The sequence below is a fragment of the Hemicordylus capensis genome, chromosome 2 (genome assembly GCF_027244095.1).
Source record: "Hemicordylus capensis ecotype Gifberg chromosome 2, rHemCap1.1.pri, whole genome shotgun sequence".
In the NCBI taxonomy this organism is placed as follows: domain Eukaryota; kingdom Metazoa; phylum Chordata; class Lepidosauria; order Squamata; family Cordylidae; genus Hemicordylus; species Hemicordylus capensis.
The window spans coordinates 35,454,989-35,466,630 of NC_069658.1; the positions used below are offsets into that span (position 1 = coordinate 35,454,989).

Below are 11,642 nucleotides of genomic sequence, written 5' to 3' on the forward strand. Positions count from 1 at the left end.
GTCAGTCAGGCTGAGGGGAGAGGTACACTGAGCTTCAACATGTAGTCAGCCAATCAGGAGCAGAGGAGGAGGGTCTTCATCTTCCTTCCACCCCTTCTGCAAGAGACACATCACTGAGGACACATTGGCTTTAAGCCAGTGATCCTCAGAGGCAGAACAAATAGTGTACCTGGAGCATGGGGTGGCAGGAATTCCCCGAGTAGCCCTTCAAAGCCCTCCAAGTACCCCTAGCAGTGCTAGGACCCCCCTCTGTATTACACCAGTCTACTCTATACAGTTTTAATTATTGTATTGTTTGTATGAGCCAAGGATATCAGTAATAAACTCTGCATTTCCTAACTTTTGTTAATATCTATGTCCTGTGTGTGTGTATGTGTACACACATGCACACACACACACAAAAACACACTTTTTTGTTTAGGGCTTGCAAAACTGAGGTGATTGTTGATTTGAAATTGTTTATTCGTTTATTTAAATTTCAGTACTTTACATTCAACAGTTCATAACACATTTTAGTACTCAAATGCTTATCAAAACATGTTCTAAAAATCATGTACACTGTACACAGTCTTAGGCTGAAAATTCACTCTTTTCTTGAAGATACATAGGTTGGATTTTTACACATTACCATTTCCACTGTTGGAGATCTACTGTCATAAAGTAGGTTGTTGAAGAGCGTTCATGTATAAATCTGAAGAAACAATCAATTTGAAAGTCCTACCCATTATAGGCTAATATCAGCGAGGATTTGGCCATTTTATTATTGGAGAGTGAATGGTTTTCTCTTTGACAAAATCCTCTTTTACTGAATTCCCATCATCACCGGATCCCATATCATTCTCTGCAAGTCGTAACGAGAGAGAGAGAAAGAGGAGAGAGAGAGAGAGAGAGAGCGAGAGAGAGCTTTTTAATATATATATATATATATTCCAAATCTGCAAGTTTTGGTCTACAAGCAAAGCAAGATATTTAAAATGGGCAAGAACCCTGGAACTTTTCACCCTTTGTCCTCTCCTCTGCTGGCCCTCAGGTGATTGTGAGTGCCTGACAATACACCTGGCTGCTACATGTTAAGTGCAACCCATGCACACCTACCAAACTGCCTGCTCTTCTCCAAGGTTATGCACACTGGTTATTCTTGCTCAGAGTATATGTAACCTGTGTCCACAGCCTTAGAAAAGAGAGCAATGGTTGTATGTACATACATATAGAAAGTTGCACATGCCTTTCCTAGTAGTAAAAAGATGTGTTGCTGGGTACTTGCACCTATATGAGGGCCAACCAGATAGATGACTTTAGCGGAATTGGATCTACAAAGCAACTGTGTAGATCTACTAAACCTTATGAGGAGCTCTCCCTCCAAGCACAGTTCAAGAGGATAGATTACACCCCAAATTATCTGCATGGGTTTTTTCTGCTTATGATATTCACCCAGTACAAGCATATTAATGAATCTGCCTTTAGCTGAGAGTGAGTTTGACACACATTTATTTATTTGAAGTATGTGAGGTTGGTCCCAGGTTCACCTGAGACTTGACCAGCCTAGAGAAGAATGAATGCATTTTGAAATAGCTTGTAAGTAATTTAAGTGAAAGATAAGTTGGTTTGATTTCTCATTTCTGAACCAGATCCTAGTTGGCCTTGAGTCAATTACATCAGCTCTCATGTATGGAGCCTGTTCTCTAAGTGATGTCAGTTTGCAGATTTGGTTTCAAGTTTTTGTGGGGTCCAGGCAATAAATCTTTGGTGAGCCCATCTACACTCACAATAGACCCGCCTCATAACACTTTGCTTGTTCTCACAGTCATAAATTGGGAAGGATACGTGTCCTACCCAGTTTCAGGAGGTGTGCATGCTCCTGGTTTTTGATTGGGTGAGAGTAAAAACCTAGGTAGAAGGGGGAGTGATTGTGTAGGAGCCTCACATTAGGTAGGATGGTGCTGTCCTACTCAGCACCTGTACCCAGATGTTTAATGAGATCGGAAGAAAAGCCATCCTACTCAGTGTGAGGCTCCTGCACGATCACTCCCCACTCTACCTACCTAAGTTTTTACTCGCATGATCATGAGAACCAGCCTACAGGATGACTGGGCTGGTTGGCTGAGTCTCATTGCTTTCCCAAGCTCTTGCTGCTTCCATTGTTGCTCGTTTCCTCTTTGTTCTATTCTGCTCAATTCCTTGCAGGCCCATCTAGGAGACCTGGATCTATCTCTGTACATCCAGCCAATCTGGTGCAGTCAACCAAAGAGCAGTGAGGAGGAGGGGCTGCCATCACCATGCATTCACCTATCCAGCCTCTTTTTCTGGATTCAATGGGATGGCATCAGGCAGTGGCCCAGAAGAGGAACAGCATGAGCCACCACGGCAACCTCTGTCCCATTGGGCCCAAAGTGAGAGCATGGACAAGCAAGCCGAGTTATAAACAATGGCAGAGGTGACTGCTTCTCCTCTCCCCCTCTGGCAGATTGGGCCGACAAGGAAGCACATGAAGAGAGAAAGGGCAGGAGAGAGAGAGTTGGTGACAATGGCTGCAGCAAGGAAGAGGGAGATGAGCAGCCACAGCCACCCACCACCAACTTTGGGGTGTTCTGGTAGGCAGAGGGCCCTTCCTGGAGAGTGAGCTTTGGTTGGTGCCCAGTGTTGCTGATCCATGACATTAGACATGCCAGCCGGTGCTATTACATAATGACCATGACCCTGCAGCCACTGGGAGTAAGATTGTTCTTGAATTTCTTGCTGTCCAGATTATTATAAACTATTCAAAAGAAGAATATATGAACACTTTAAAAATATTCAGGTAATAAACTATTATCATTTATTATATTATGTTAAAACTTCTGTGAGCTAACCACAGAGATTTGACCCTTCTACTGGACACTTAATTTACAGTCCTGCAGAACTATAGCTGAAGATCATTCTGCCAGCCTACCAATCCTGCTAAACATCTCAGCCTTCACATTGAAGATAAAATGGTCGCTCTGCACCAGCTACATAGGCTTTTACCCTGAGGACTGGGCCCCTAACTCATAATTCAGCTAAACCCATCACCAAAATTCCAGCCAAGCATAAAATTGCCTGTCTAAAATGCCACAAGATTCTCTGCTATATTTTCAGCAATAGACTAGCACACCTAACCCTCTGGGTGAAAAAAATAGGCATAAAAGACATAGTATTGGCTTTGTTAAAGGAGAACTTCTAGCCTTTTCTTTTTCAAAGTCCAAAGTCCCCTTTAAAAGCCAGTTTATCTAGTTTTCTAAATGGCTGTGCATTATGATGACTGATGATAATTAATTCCAGAGGGTAGCTTTTGCAACAAAAACAATAATTCTTATTGCTTTTTTTATGACACCTTAAGGACTAACAGGTTCCTCATGGCATAAACATTCATGAACAAGAGCCCACTTCATCTGATTATTATGGATAATATTTTATTTATATAGATATTACTGATGATGATGATACTACTACTGCTGCTGCTTCTACAACTGTGCTTTTCAAAAACAAAAAAGTTCTCAAAGCAGCTTACATAGCAAAAGGATTAAGAAGTTGCAAAGATTACAAATGCACTTCACCGTCGGCATTTTATACATCTGATGGAGTGGGCTCTAGTCTACACAGTGGTTTATGTCTTTGGCCATGGCTGGGGGATGCTTGGAGTTGTAATGTAACAACCTCTAGAAACCTAAGGTTGAGAACTCCTGGCTTATGCCACAATACTTTTATTAGCCTTTAAGAAGCTCCTAGACTCTTGTGTTTTTTTAATGATGTTCCAGTGAATATTTATCAGATGCTGCATCAGATGCTTCAGTGAAGAACTTAAATAATGTATATGGTCACATGGGTACTTCTTTAATTGGAGTGACTGTAACTACCATTACCAGTAAAGGAATATACCTCATAAATTACTACTGATGTTCCATGCTCCCCTGTCTATGCATATCTAGCATGCTGATGCTAACTGAAAGTTTAATAAATCTTTTCAAGCCAAATGCCTCTTCAAGTAAAATAATAGCACAATCTGTCAGAAGAGCATAGTGGTGCTCTTGCACATTTCAATGAGTAATGGATTTCAGGGAATGAGAATGTCCTGGTGCATTGTGCCTTTAAGAAATAGCACTATTGGGTTTTACCTGCATATGGAATTAATTTCCTTCTGTTTGGAGGTTTTGATGCAGCCAGTTGGAAAAATGAAAACTTTAAGCACTTTCCAGTTACTCTGTCACATATTCCAGACTGACAGTTGCATGTTTTTCTGCATTCCAGGCCATACGTGCCATAAGGACATTCTGAAAGAAAACAAATGAAACAGCAAGATCTATATTAATGCATTTGCCCAACTATAGAAATCTGGTATTCACTTAAACTTACCTGAGTTGTTATTATTTTTAAATGGCTTTCTGTTGAAGATGTACTAAAAAAAAAACCTGAATTAGACAGTGTCAAGGTTCTTATGTATATATTAACATATTTTTCACAGTTTGAAAAAAATTAATTTTACTGTATTCGTTGTAAAGATATTTGAAGAGATTGTTTTGATTATATTTCGATTACTCCCTTCCCCACCATCTAAACACATTCTTTTAAATCATCTAAACTTAATGAACTACTTTTTAATCTGTCTTGATAAGCTATTATTTTATAGTGAAATTTTGGAGAAGCGACTGGGTTACTATAAATCTGAGGATAGTCTTTGAAATGAATACTTTTGAGTTTCTTTCTGAAGCCATATATCAATTATGTTACAGGGCTGAAAGACTGAACTCTTGACATCCAAACCACTTTCAGACAAATTCTGTATCCAGACAAATCCAGTTAATGGCTCACATAGCACACAGTGTCCCATGGGCAGATTCTGTACTGCCCACACTCTTGTGGGCATTTAAAACAAAATCACCATAGTTATGCAAGACCATTGTTGCACAAATCCCCAAAACTTGATTGAATGTAGTTACACGACAGTACAGCCATTGGAAATGATGGCCATCATTTCTATCATGCACAGTTTTTGGGATTGGCACAACAGTGTTCTTGCACAACTATGGTGATTATGTTTTTTATGTCCCCGGCAATGCAGGAGGTGTAGAAACCACACTGTCCCATGGGACCATGGGATGTACTGTCCATGGTATGTAGGCCAGTGTTTGTAAAATCAAACATTCCCTGCCCAGAATTTGTTTTCAGGGCGCTTTCCAGACTAGCTGCTCACCAGCAGCAAAATGCCTCCATTCGGGCAAGTCGCATTTGAAACGTAAACAGCAGGGGGAGCAGTCTCACAGCAACAAACAACCCAAAAAGACAGCAACTTTTTCACGCTAGATATACGACATCCTAGCTCTATATCACAGTGATTAAATTTGAAACAAGGCATTGGAAATGTGAACGGTACCCTGCTGTCTGCGTAGGGACTGGAGCGTCACAATGCAGGAAGTGTGGAAGCACACTTCAGAGATACGTCCTGACCCTGTTGGAGGGTCTAGTCTGGAAAGTGCCCAGGAGATGGAGAGATGGATTGAACTCCAGGAAGTCTGTCATAGATCCACTGGGAAACCTCACCTCATGTATTTGTCTTTAAGATGAGAAGAATAAAATATTCTGGGAGATGGGGTGGGGAATCAAAAGATCTGATGGAAATGGTAAGGAGCAGTAGTATCCCTAGCACATTGCAGTCTTAAGCTGCAATTCTGTACATGCCTGCTTGGGAATAGATTCCACTGAACCCCATGGGACTGGCTTTTGAATTCACACAGGGGCTGGCAATAAGCCAACAAAGTCAGTAGTGCAAACCAATTATTTCATTAAAATATTCTCACAAATAATAATTAATGCTACTGACCATGCTCATGTGCAGTGGACTACCAGCATGTAATTTTCAGGGCGCATTAGGATTGCTCTATTTTTAAAAAAAATGGTTTTCATTTTGTATCCATTTGTAATGCAAATGTAAAACCTATCCTAGTCAAAATGCTCATTCAAATTGTAAAAGCCTCTTTTGGATTTTTGTTCATTAGCATCTTGGGTCCCCAGATGTTGTTGGATTAAAACTTCATCACCCAAAGGCCATTGTGGCTGGGGATTATGGGAGGTGTTGTCCATCTGGGGGCCCAAGGTTGGGAAACCCTGCATTGTCAAATTTCCCAAGAGAGCCTCAGAGGCCTCACCTGTGAAAGGGGTCCAGTGTCTATATCCAGCTGGGGTTATACACCTGCCAAAGCAAGCTTCTATATATGCATCCTTAGCTGGATGGGGAATCATGTGTGAATGCATATTGTATGGTTTTCTGGCCTATTCCAGGAAGCATACACATAGACCTGCAGAATAAGCTGCAGCTGGGCTGATCAGCTGTTTTGGAGGGAACACTGAGAGTCTGAATTTTGTGCCCCCGCCATCACCACAAAAAAAAAAGGGATGGGTGAGACTATAGCTTATTTTACAGGCTGTATATGCACAGCCCCGGAAGCTGCACACATGCACTGTTTGATCAGAGCCCAAGACTACAATACTAAGCATACCACTTTGGGAATGCCACTGAAAACAGTGGGAACGACTTCCAAATACATGGAAGGACTGGCATATGTGGTGTTTGTTTGATGAGGTCATGGGCAGTACTTCTTTACGAATTAAGAAAAGCAGAGCTGTGCCACAGAAACATGCTGAAAATAAACGAGGCTTGGTTCCCATTTCATTTACTTAGGAGAGGGTGCTGTTAACTTCAAATGGGATTCACTTTCTGGATCTTGCATTCATATGATTCAAATGTTACAGCATGATTGTGAACTTAACGAAGCCACTGAAGTCACATGCATGTATGTGTAGCTATGTGTATTATTTTGTCCATTAAGAATATCATTTTGGTATGCACCCCAGTTCCCCATCACTGCAGTTTTCCAAAAGCCAATTCACACATTTCATCATTCATTATATGTGCTTGTAAAAATGTCAGGTATTCACACAACAAACCTATGCTTGTAAATGCACATGTTCTCTAGGTACATGCACCAAGAAGCAGGGATTAGCCATGGTATGCCAAACTGCCACCACATAAAGTGCAAAGTGGTCCTCTATCAAGTGCAAAATGATTCTAAGTCTTTAAAAAGTATAATGTATAATGGACTGCTACTACTATGGAACTTCTGCAGAAGATGGAGAGCAGAAGATGGAGAAATGTGATTTACAGCACAACCCATGCTCAAGTAAATGACATATTCAAGATGATCCCAAGGAAGCGTGCAGAGAATCACAGCCTTAGACAAATGCATACTATGACTCAACAATTTGTACTGATGGGCAATTCACTGGTTAGTCTAGTTAGAGTTAACAATTTATCAGGGTTTACATGCAAGCTTGCTAGCTGTAGCTTCTAATCAAAGGGTCCAACAGGATCCCATTGATAATAATATCTTTCTTCTGGGGGAGCACTTTGAAGGATCCAAACCTGTTCTGACCTGCTGCCAGAAAGCTATCACCTGAGCTAGGAACTATAAGGTGAGGATCATGTTATGGCTTGAAGTGCCTAAAAGCTGCTATACACATCCTGTATAATGTTGGCATCCTAATATATGATAGCTACTATATGCATCCCGCATAATAAGGCACAATGGCATAATAATATATAATAGCTAATACATGCAACCCGATTAATAAGGTGGTATAACAATATATAATAACTATTATATAAGAGCTGATACACGCATCCCGTAAAATAAGTTGGTATAATAATATATAATACCTACGACATGCATCCCATATAATAAGTTGCTATAATAAGATATAATAGCTGCTAAACACATCCTGTATAGTAAATTGGTAAACCGAGCTGAACCGTACTCTTTCTGACTGCGGGAGACTATTCTTGAACACTTCCCACATGCACAACCTCCCCCAGACCCTCCGTCCATATGGAAAACTCGAGATAAAGATTTACTGTAGCCTTGTCCACCTGATCTCCTGGTTTACAAGTGTAAGGAACTGCCTTTTGTTTAGGGTAGCATTAAAAATGTGATGCCTTCTCCTCCCTGCCACAGTCCAAAGTGGTACAATCTACAATTCTAACATCTCAATCAGCCGCCTCGTTCTACACAATTTGTGGGTCACTTCTAGCAATGCCAGTGCCAATCAGGACTGCATCTGTGGCACACATACCAAACATCCTAGAGGGGGAGAGGTGGTTGCTGAAACCTTCTAGCAGCACCCATCTTGAGGTGGTGGAAGAGGAGATATGGAGGTCACATCCCTGAGATAGCTTGCTTGGAACAAAAACCTTTTATTTGCACTGGTGGGTACAGGATTCTCTCTGTGCAAATCTGGCTTCTGCATGTCTGGATTGTGAAAATTCACTTCTACATCGCACTCACTTGGTCAAATCACATATCTGTGGCAGAATGATCATGTTTTATTATGCTCTTAGCCAGAGGTGTTGGTTCATGACCACCCTTCTGAGATTTTTCACACACCTCCCGATCAAGAACTAAACATTGTTACGACACAAAGTGTACTTTGCCATGTGAATAAAGCCAACCTGGTATAATCCTTAGGTTTAAATCCTACCTCAGTGACAGGTTGGCTGGGCAGCCCTCTCTCAACTTCACTTCTCCACTTGAAAACAGAAAAAATTATGACCTGCCTTCCAAAATCATTGTGAGAATAAAAGTGAAGGCCCTGTACATATTTATAACTTAATACAAATAATCATTTTGTTGTCTCTTTTAGTTTCAGGGAGGTTTTCAGCTTGCCAGTGTAACACATACGCTCTTGGGATTGTTTGTTTAAGAAGTTCAAATGGCAAATTGTGTAAACTGCCATGAGATGCCCCTTTTTGGTGGTATGAAAATGTGATAGATAAATAAATAAATTCCGGAGAGAAATCTGCAATCACTACACATGGAGCATCACTATAATTGCCGTGAGAACCGGTGCCCATTCTTTACCTTTGCAGATTCCAAACTCATCACCAAAATCATCCTCTTCAGAATAAAACTGGCACTTCAGCCCAGGACCACATTTGACACCATCCATCCCTGAAACAGTCCGGTAGCAAGTCTCACCCAGGGCTGCAGCACAAACCCTGCAGCAACCACAGTCATCCAGCACGGTCCACTTACAGGGCAGAGCACTTTTGCATTCGCTGCTGTCACAGGACTCGGGACAGTCGACTGCATATTTTGTGCTCCAAGTCATTCCAGCATGCATGGATACCAGAAGGAGAGCAAAGACAAGAAACGTGTTCATGTCTTCCAGTGATGAAGGCACAATCCAGAAAGAGCAGGTTGAAAAATTCAGTCCTGAGGTCTTCTGCTCTGGGGCGCAGCAGTGAAGAACCCAAAGTAGTAATCACTGAAGATCAGCTTACAGGTTTTGGGGTTTTATAGGGCCTATTGCTTGCCGTCAGTTTCCTCAATCTGGCAGTTCTGTCTTCTTGCCAGCCTCCCTTGTTTTACTTTGCGAAATCCAGGATGAAGGTTGGATTAGCACGCTGCTGCCATCCAGGAATTGAAAAGCTTGAGCTGATGTAATCTGTTATGTTTAGTTGGGTTGTTTTGCAATGAGGACTGAAAAATTCTTTCACATCCGTCTCAAATGCTCAAGGACGTCTGCCAGAAAAGTGCACCAGAGTGGGAGGGGTGGGGGGAGCAGTAGTAGGTCATAGACCTTCCTTTAGGACAGGCATCCTAATTTTGACTCTATCCCTTTGCAAGTCACATTTTTCTCTTACAAATGGTTCTTGAAGTCAAAAGGGGAGATGATATATCTAAGTGTATAGCTGCTGTGTTAATCCTGTTTTCTAAGCTCCTGATACTTTTGGTATTTGTTTGTTTGTTTGTATTTCTATGCTACCCTATGTAAATTACACCCTATAGAAATGCATTTCTATATCACGCTATATAAAATCTCAGCGTGTTTTAGAATTTAAACAAACAGCAAACAGCAAGTAAGACTTAAAAATAATATAAAGCAGATTAAAATTACTATAAACTACCTGTGATGTTATATGGGACACCTTTGAGTTGGTCAAGGATATGGACACAATTATTTCAGGTATGGGTGTGGCAACATGTTGCTTGGACCCTTGTCCCTCCTGGCTGGTTAGAACAGCTGGTGGGAATGTAAATTCTTTGCTACGTGAGGGTTTCGTACCAGCAGCCCTTAAAGAGGTTATAGTTTGCCCTCACTTGAAGAATCCCTCCCTGGACCCTGAGGTCCTTGACAACTATAGGCCAATCTCCAACCTCCCTTTTGTAGTGAAGGTGTTAGAGAGGGTTGTATGTGCCCAGCTTGAGAGGGTCTTGGAGGAAACCAGTTATCTTAATTCTTATCAGTCGGGTCTCAGGCCTCGGCATAGCACAGAGACAGCATTGCTTGCTCTGGTAGATGACCTTCTTCGGAACCTTGATGAGGGTAGTGTCCCTCTCTTGGTCCTTTTAGATTTCTCAATGGCTTTTGACACTATCGATCATGCTATCCTCCTTGACTGCCTGTGTGGGTTGGGTATTGGGGGCACTGTCTTACAGTGTTTCTGTTCTTACCTTAGCGGGCGTGTCCAGTCAGTCTGCATTGAGGACAGATGCTCTGACCCATGGCCACTCCTTTATGGAGTTCCCCAGGGTTCAGTTCTTGCCCCTGTCCTCTTTAACATCTATATGGAGCCGCTGGGTCAGGTCATTTCCCAGTTTGGGGTGAGATTTCATCAATACGCTGATGATACTCAGCTGTATATTGCCATCCCAGACCATTCTGGAGATGCTGTTTCTGTGCTTATTCGATGCCTGGAAGCTTTTAAGTTCTGGATGAATCAAAATAAGCTAAGACTGAATCCCACCAAGACTGAACTACTTTTACTCAGCCCTCGTACTGGACAACAGCTGGATGTTAACCTTGTTTTAGATGGGGTGGCGCTGCCCCCGAAGGAGCTTGTACATGATTTGGGGGTCCTTTTGGACTCGCACCTACTGCTTGAACAGCAGGTGGAGGCTGCAGCCAGAAGTGCCTTTGCCCAGCTCCATCTGATTCATCAATTACTCCCTTACCTTGATCTGCAAGCATTAATGACAGTGACCCATGCCCTTGTTATCTCCTGCCTAGATTATTGTAACGCCCTCTATCTAGGGCTACCTTTGAGGATGATCGGAAAGCTACAACAGGTCCAGAATGTAGCGGCTCATTTACTTATGGGTGCCAGAAAATATGACAGGGTAACACCTCTCCTGCACTCATTGCACTGGTTGCCTATTCGCTACCGAGTTCAATTTAAGGTCCTGGTTTTGACCTTTCTGCTCAGATGGCCTTTTTGTCGGTCCCCAATTTTCAAGAGGTTCGGGGCGCTAGGACCTGTGAAAAGGCCTTCTCGGTTGCAGCCCCACTTCTCTGGAATTCCCTTCCCCTGCAGATTCATTTAGCTCCTTCCCTGTTGATTTTTAAATCTTTATTGAAGACTTTTCTTTTTCGCCAGATTTTTACCCTGTAGTTTACCTATTTGATTTTTTCCCCTTTTTCCTTTTGTTAGTTACTTTAGTTTTATTTAGAATGTAATTTTAATGCTGTTTTGTTTTGCATGTTTTTGTACACCGCCCAGAGTCTTCGGAGTGGACGGTATATCAAATGTTTCAAACAAAGAAACAAATAGGGTGTGCATTTTGGAATTCTCTCAT

At 41.9% G+C, this 11,642-nt stretch overlaps 1 protein-coding gene across 1 annotated transcript; it reads right to left on the reverse strand.

The window, feature by feature from the left end:
- Positions 1 to 476: 476 nt before the first annotated feature.
- Positions 477 to 9,309, reverse strand: ESM1 (endothelial cell specific molecule 1). Its single transcript, XM_053300571.1, has 3 exons — positions 8,925 to 9,309; positions 4,131 to 4,286; positions 477 to 841 (listed from the first exon to the last, which is right to left on the reverse strand). Exons 1-3 carry the CDS (start codon positions 9,223 to 9,225, stop codon positions 738 to 740), a joined length of 561 nt encoding a protein of 186 aa, XP_053156546.1. The 5' UTR covers positions 9,226 to 9,309; the 3' UTR covers positions 477 to 737.
- Between the last annotated feature and the right edge of the window lie 2,333 nt (positions 9,310 to 11,642).

Excerpts from the sequence above, each read along its gene's own strand:
- ESM1 (XM_053300571.1), bottom strand. The coding sequence starts at position 9,225 with ATGAACACGTTTCTTGTCTTTGCTCTCCTTCTGGTATCCATGCATGCT. Across the intron at positions 4,287-8,924 it reads TGAGTTTGGAATCTGCAAAG|AATGTCCTTATGGCACGTAT; the intron begins GTAAAGAATGGG and ends GTTTTCTTTCAG. Across the intron at positions 842-4,130 it reads GAAATTAATTCCATATGCAG|AGAATGATATGGGATCCGGT; the intron begins GTAAAACCCAAT and ends TACGACTTGCAG.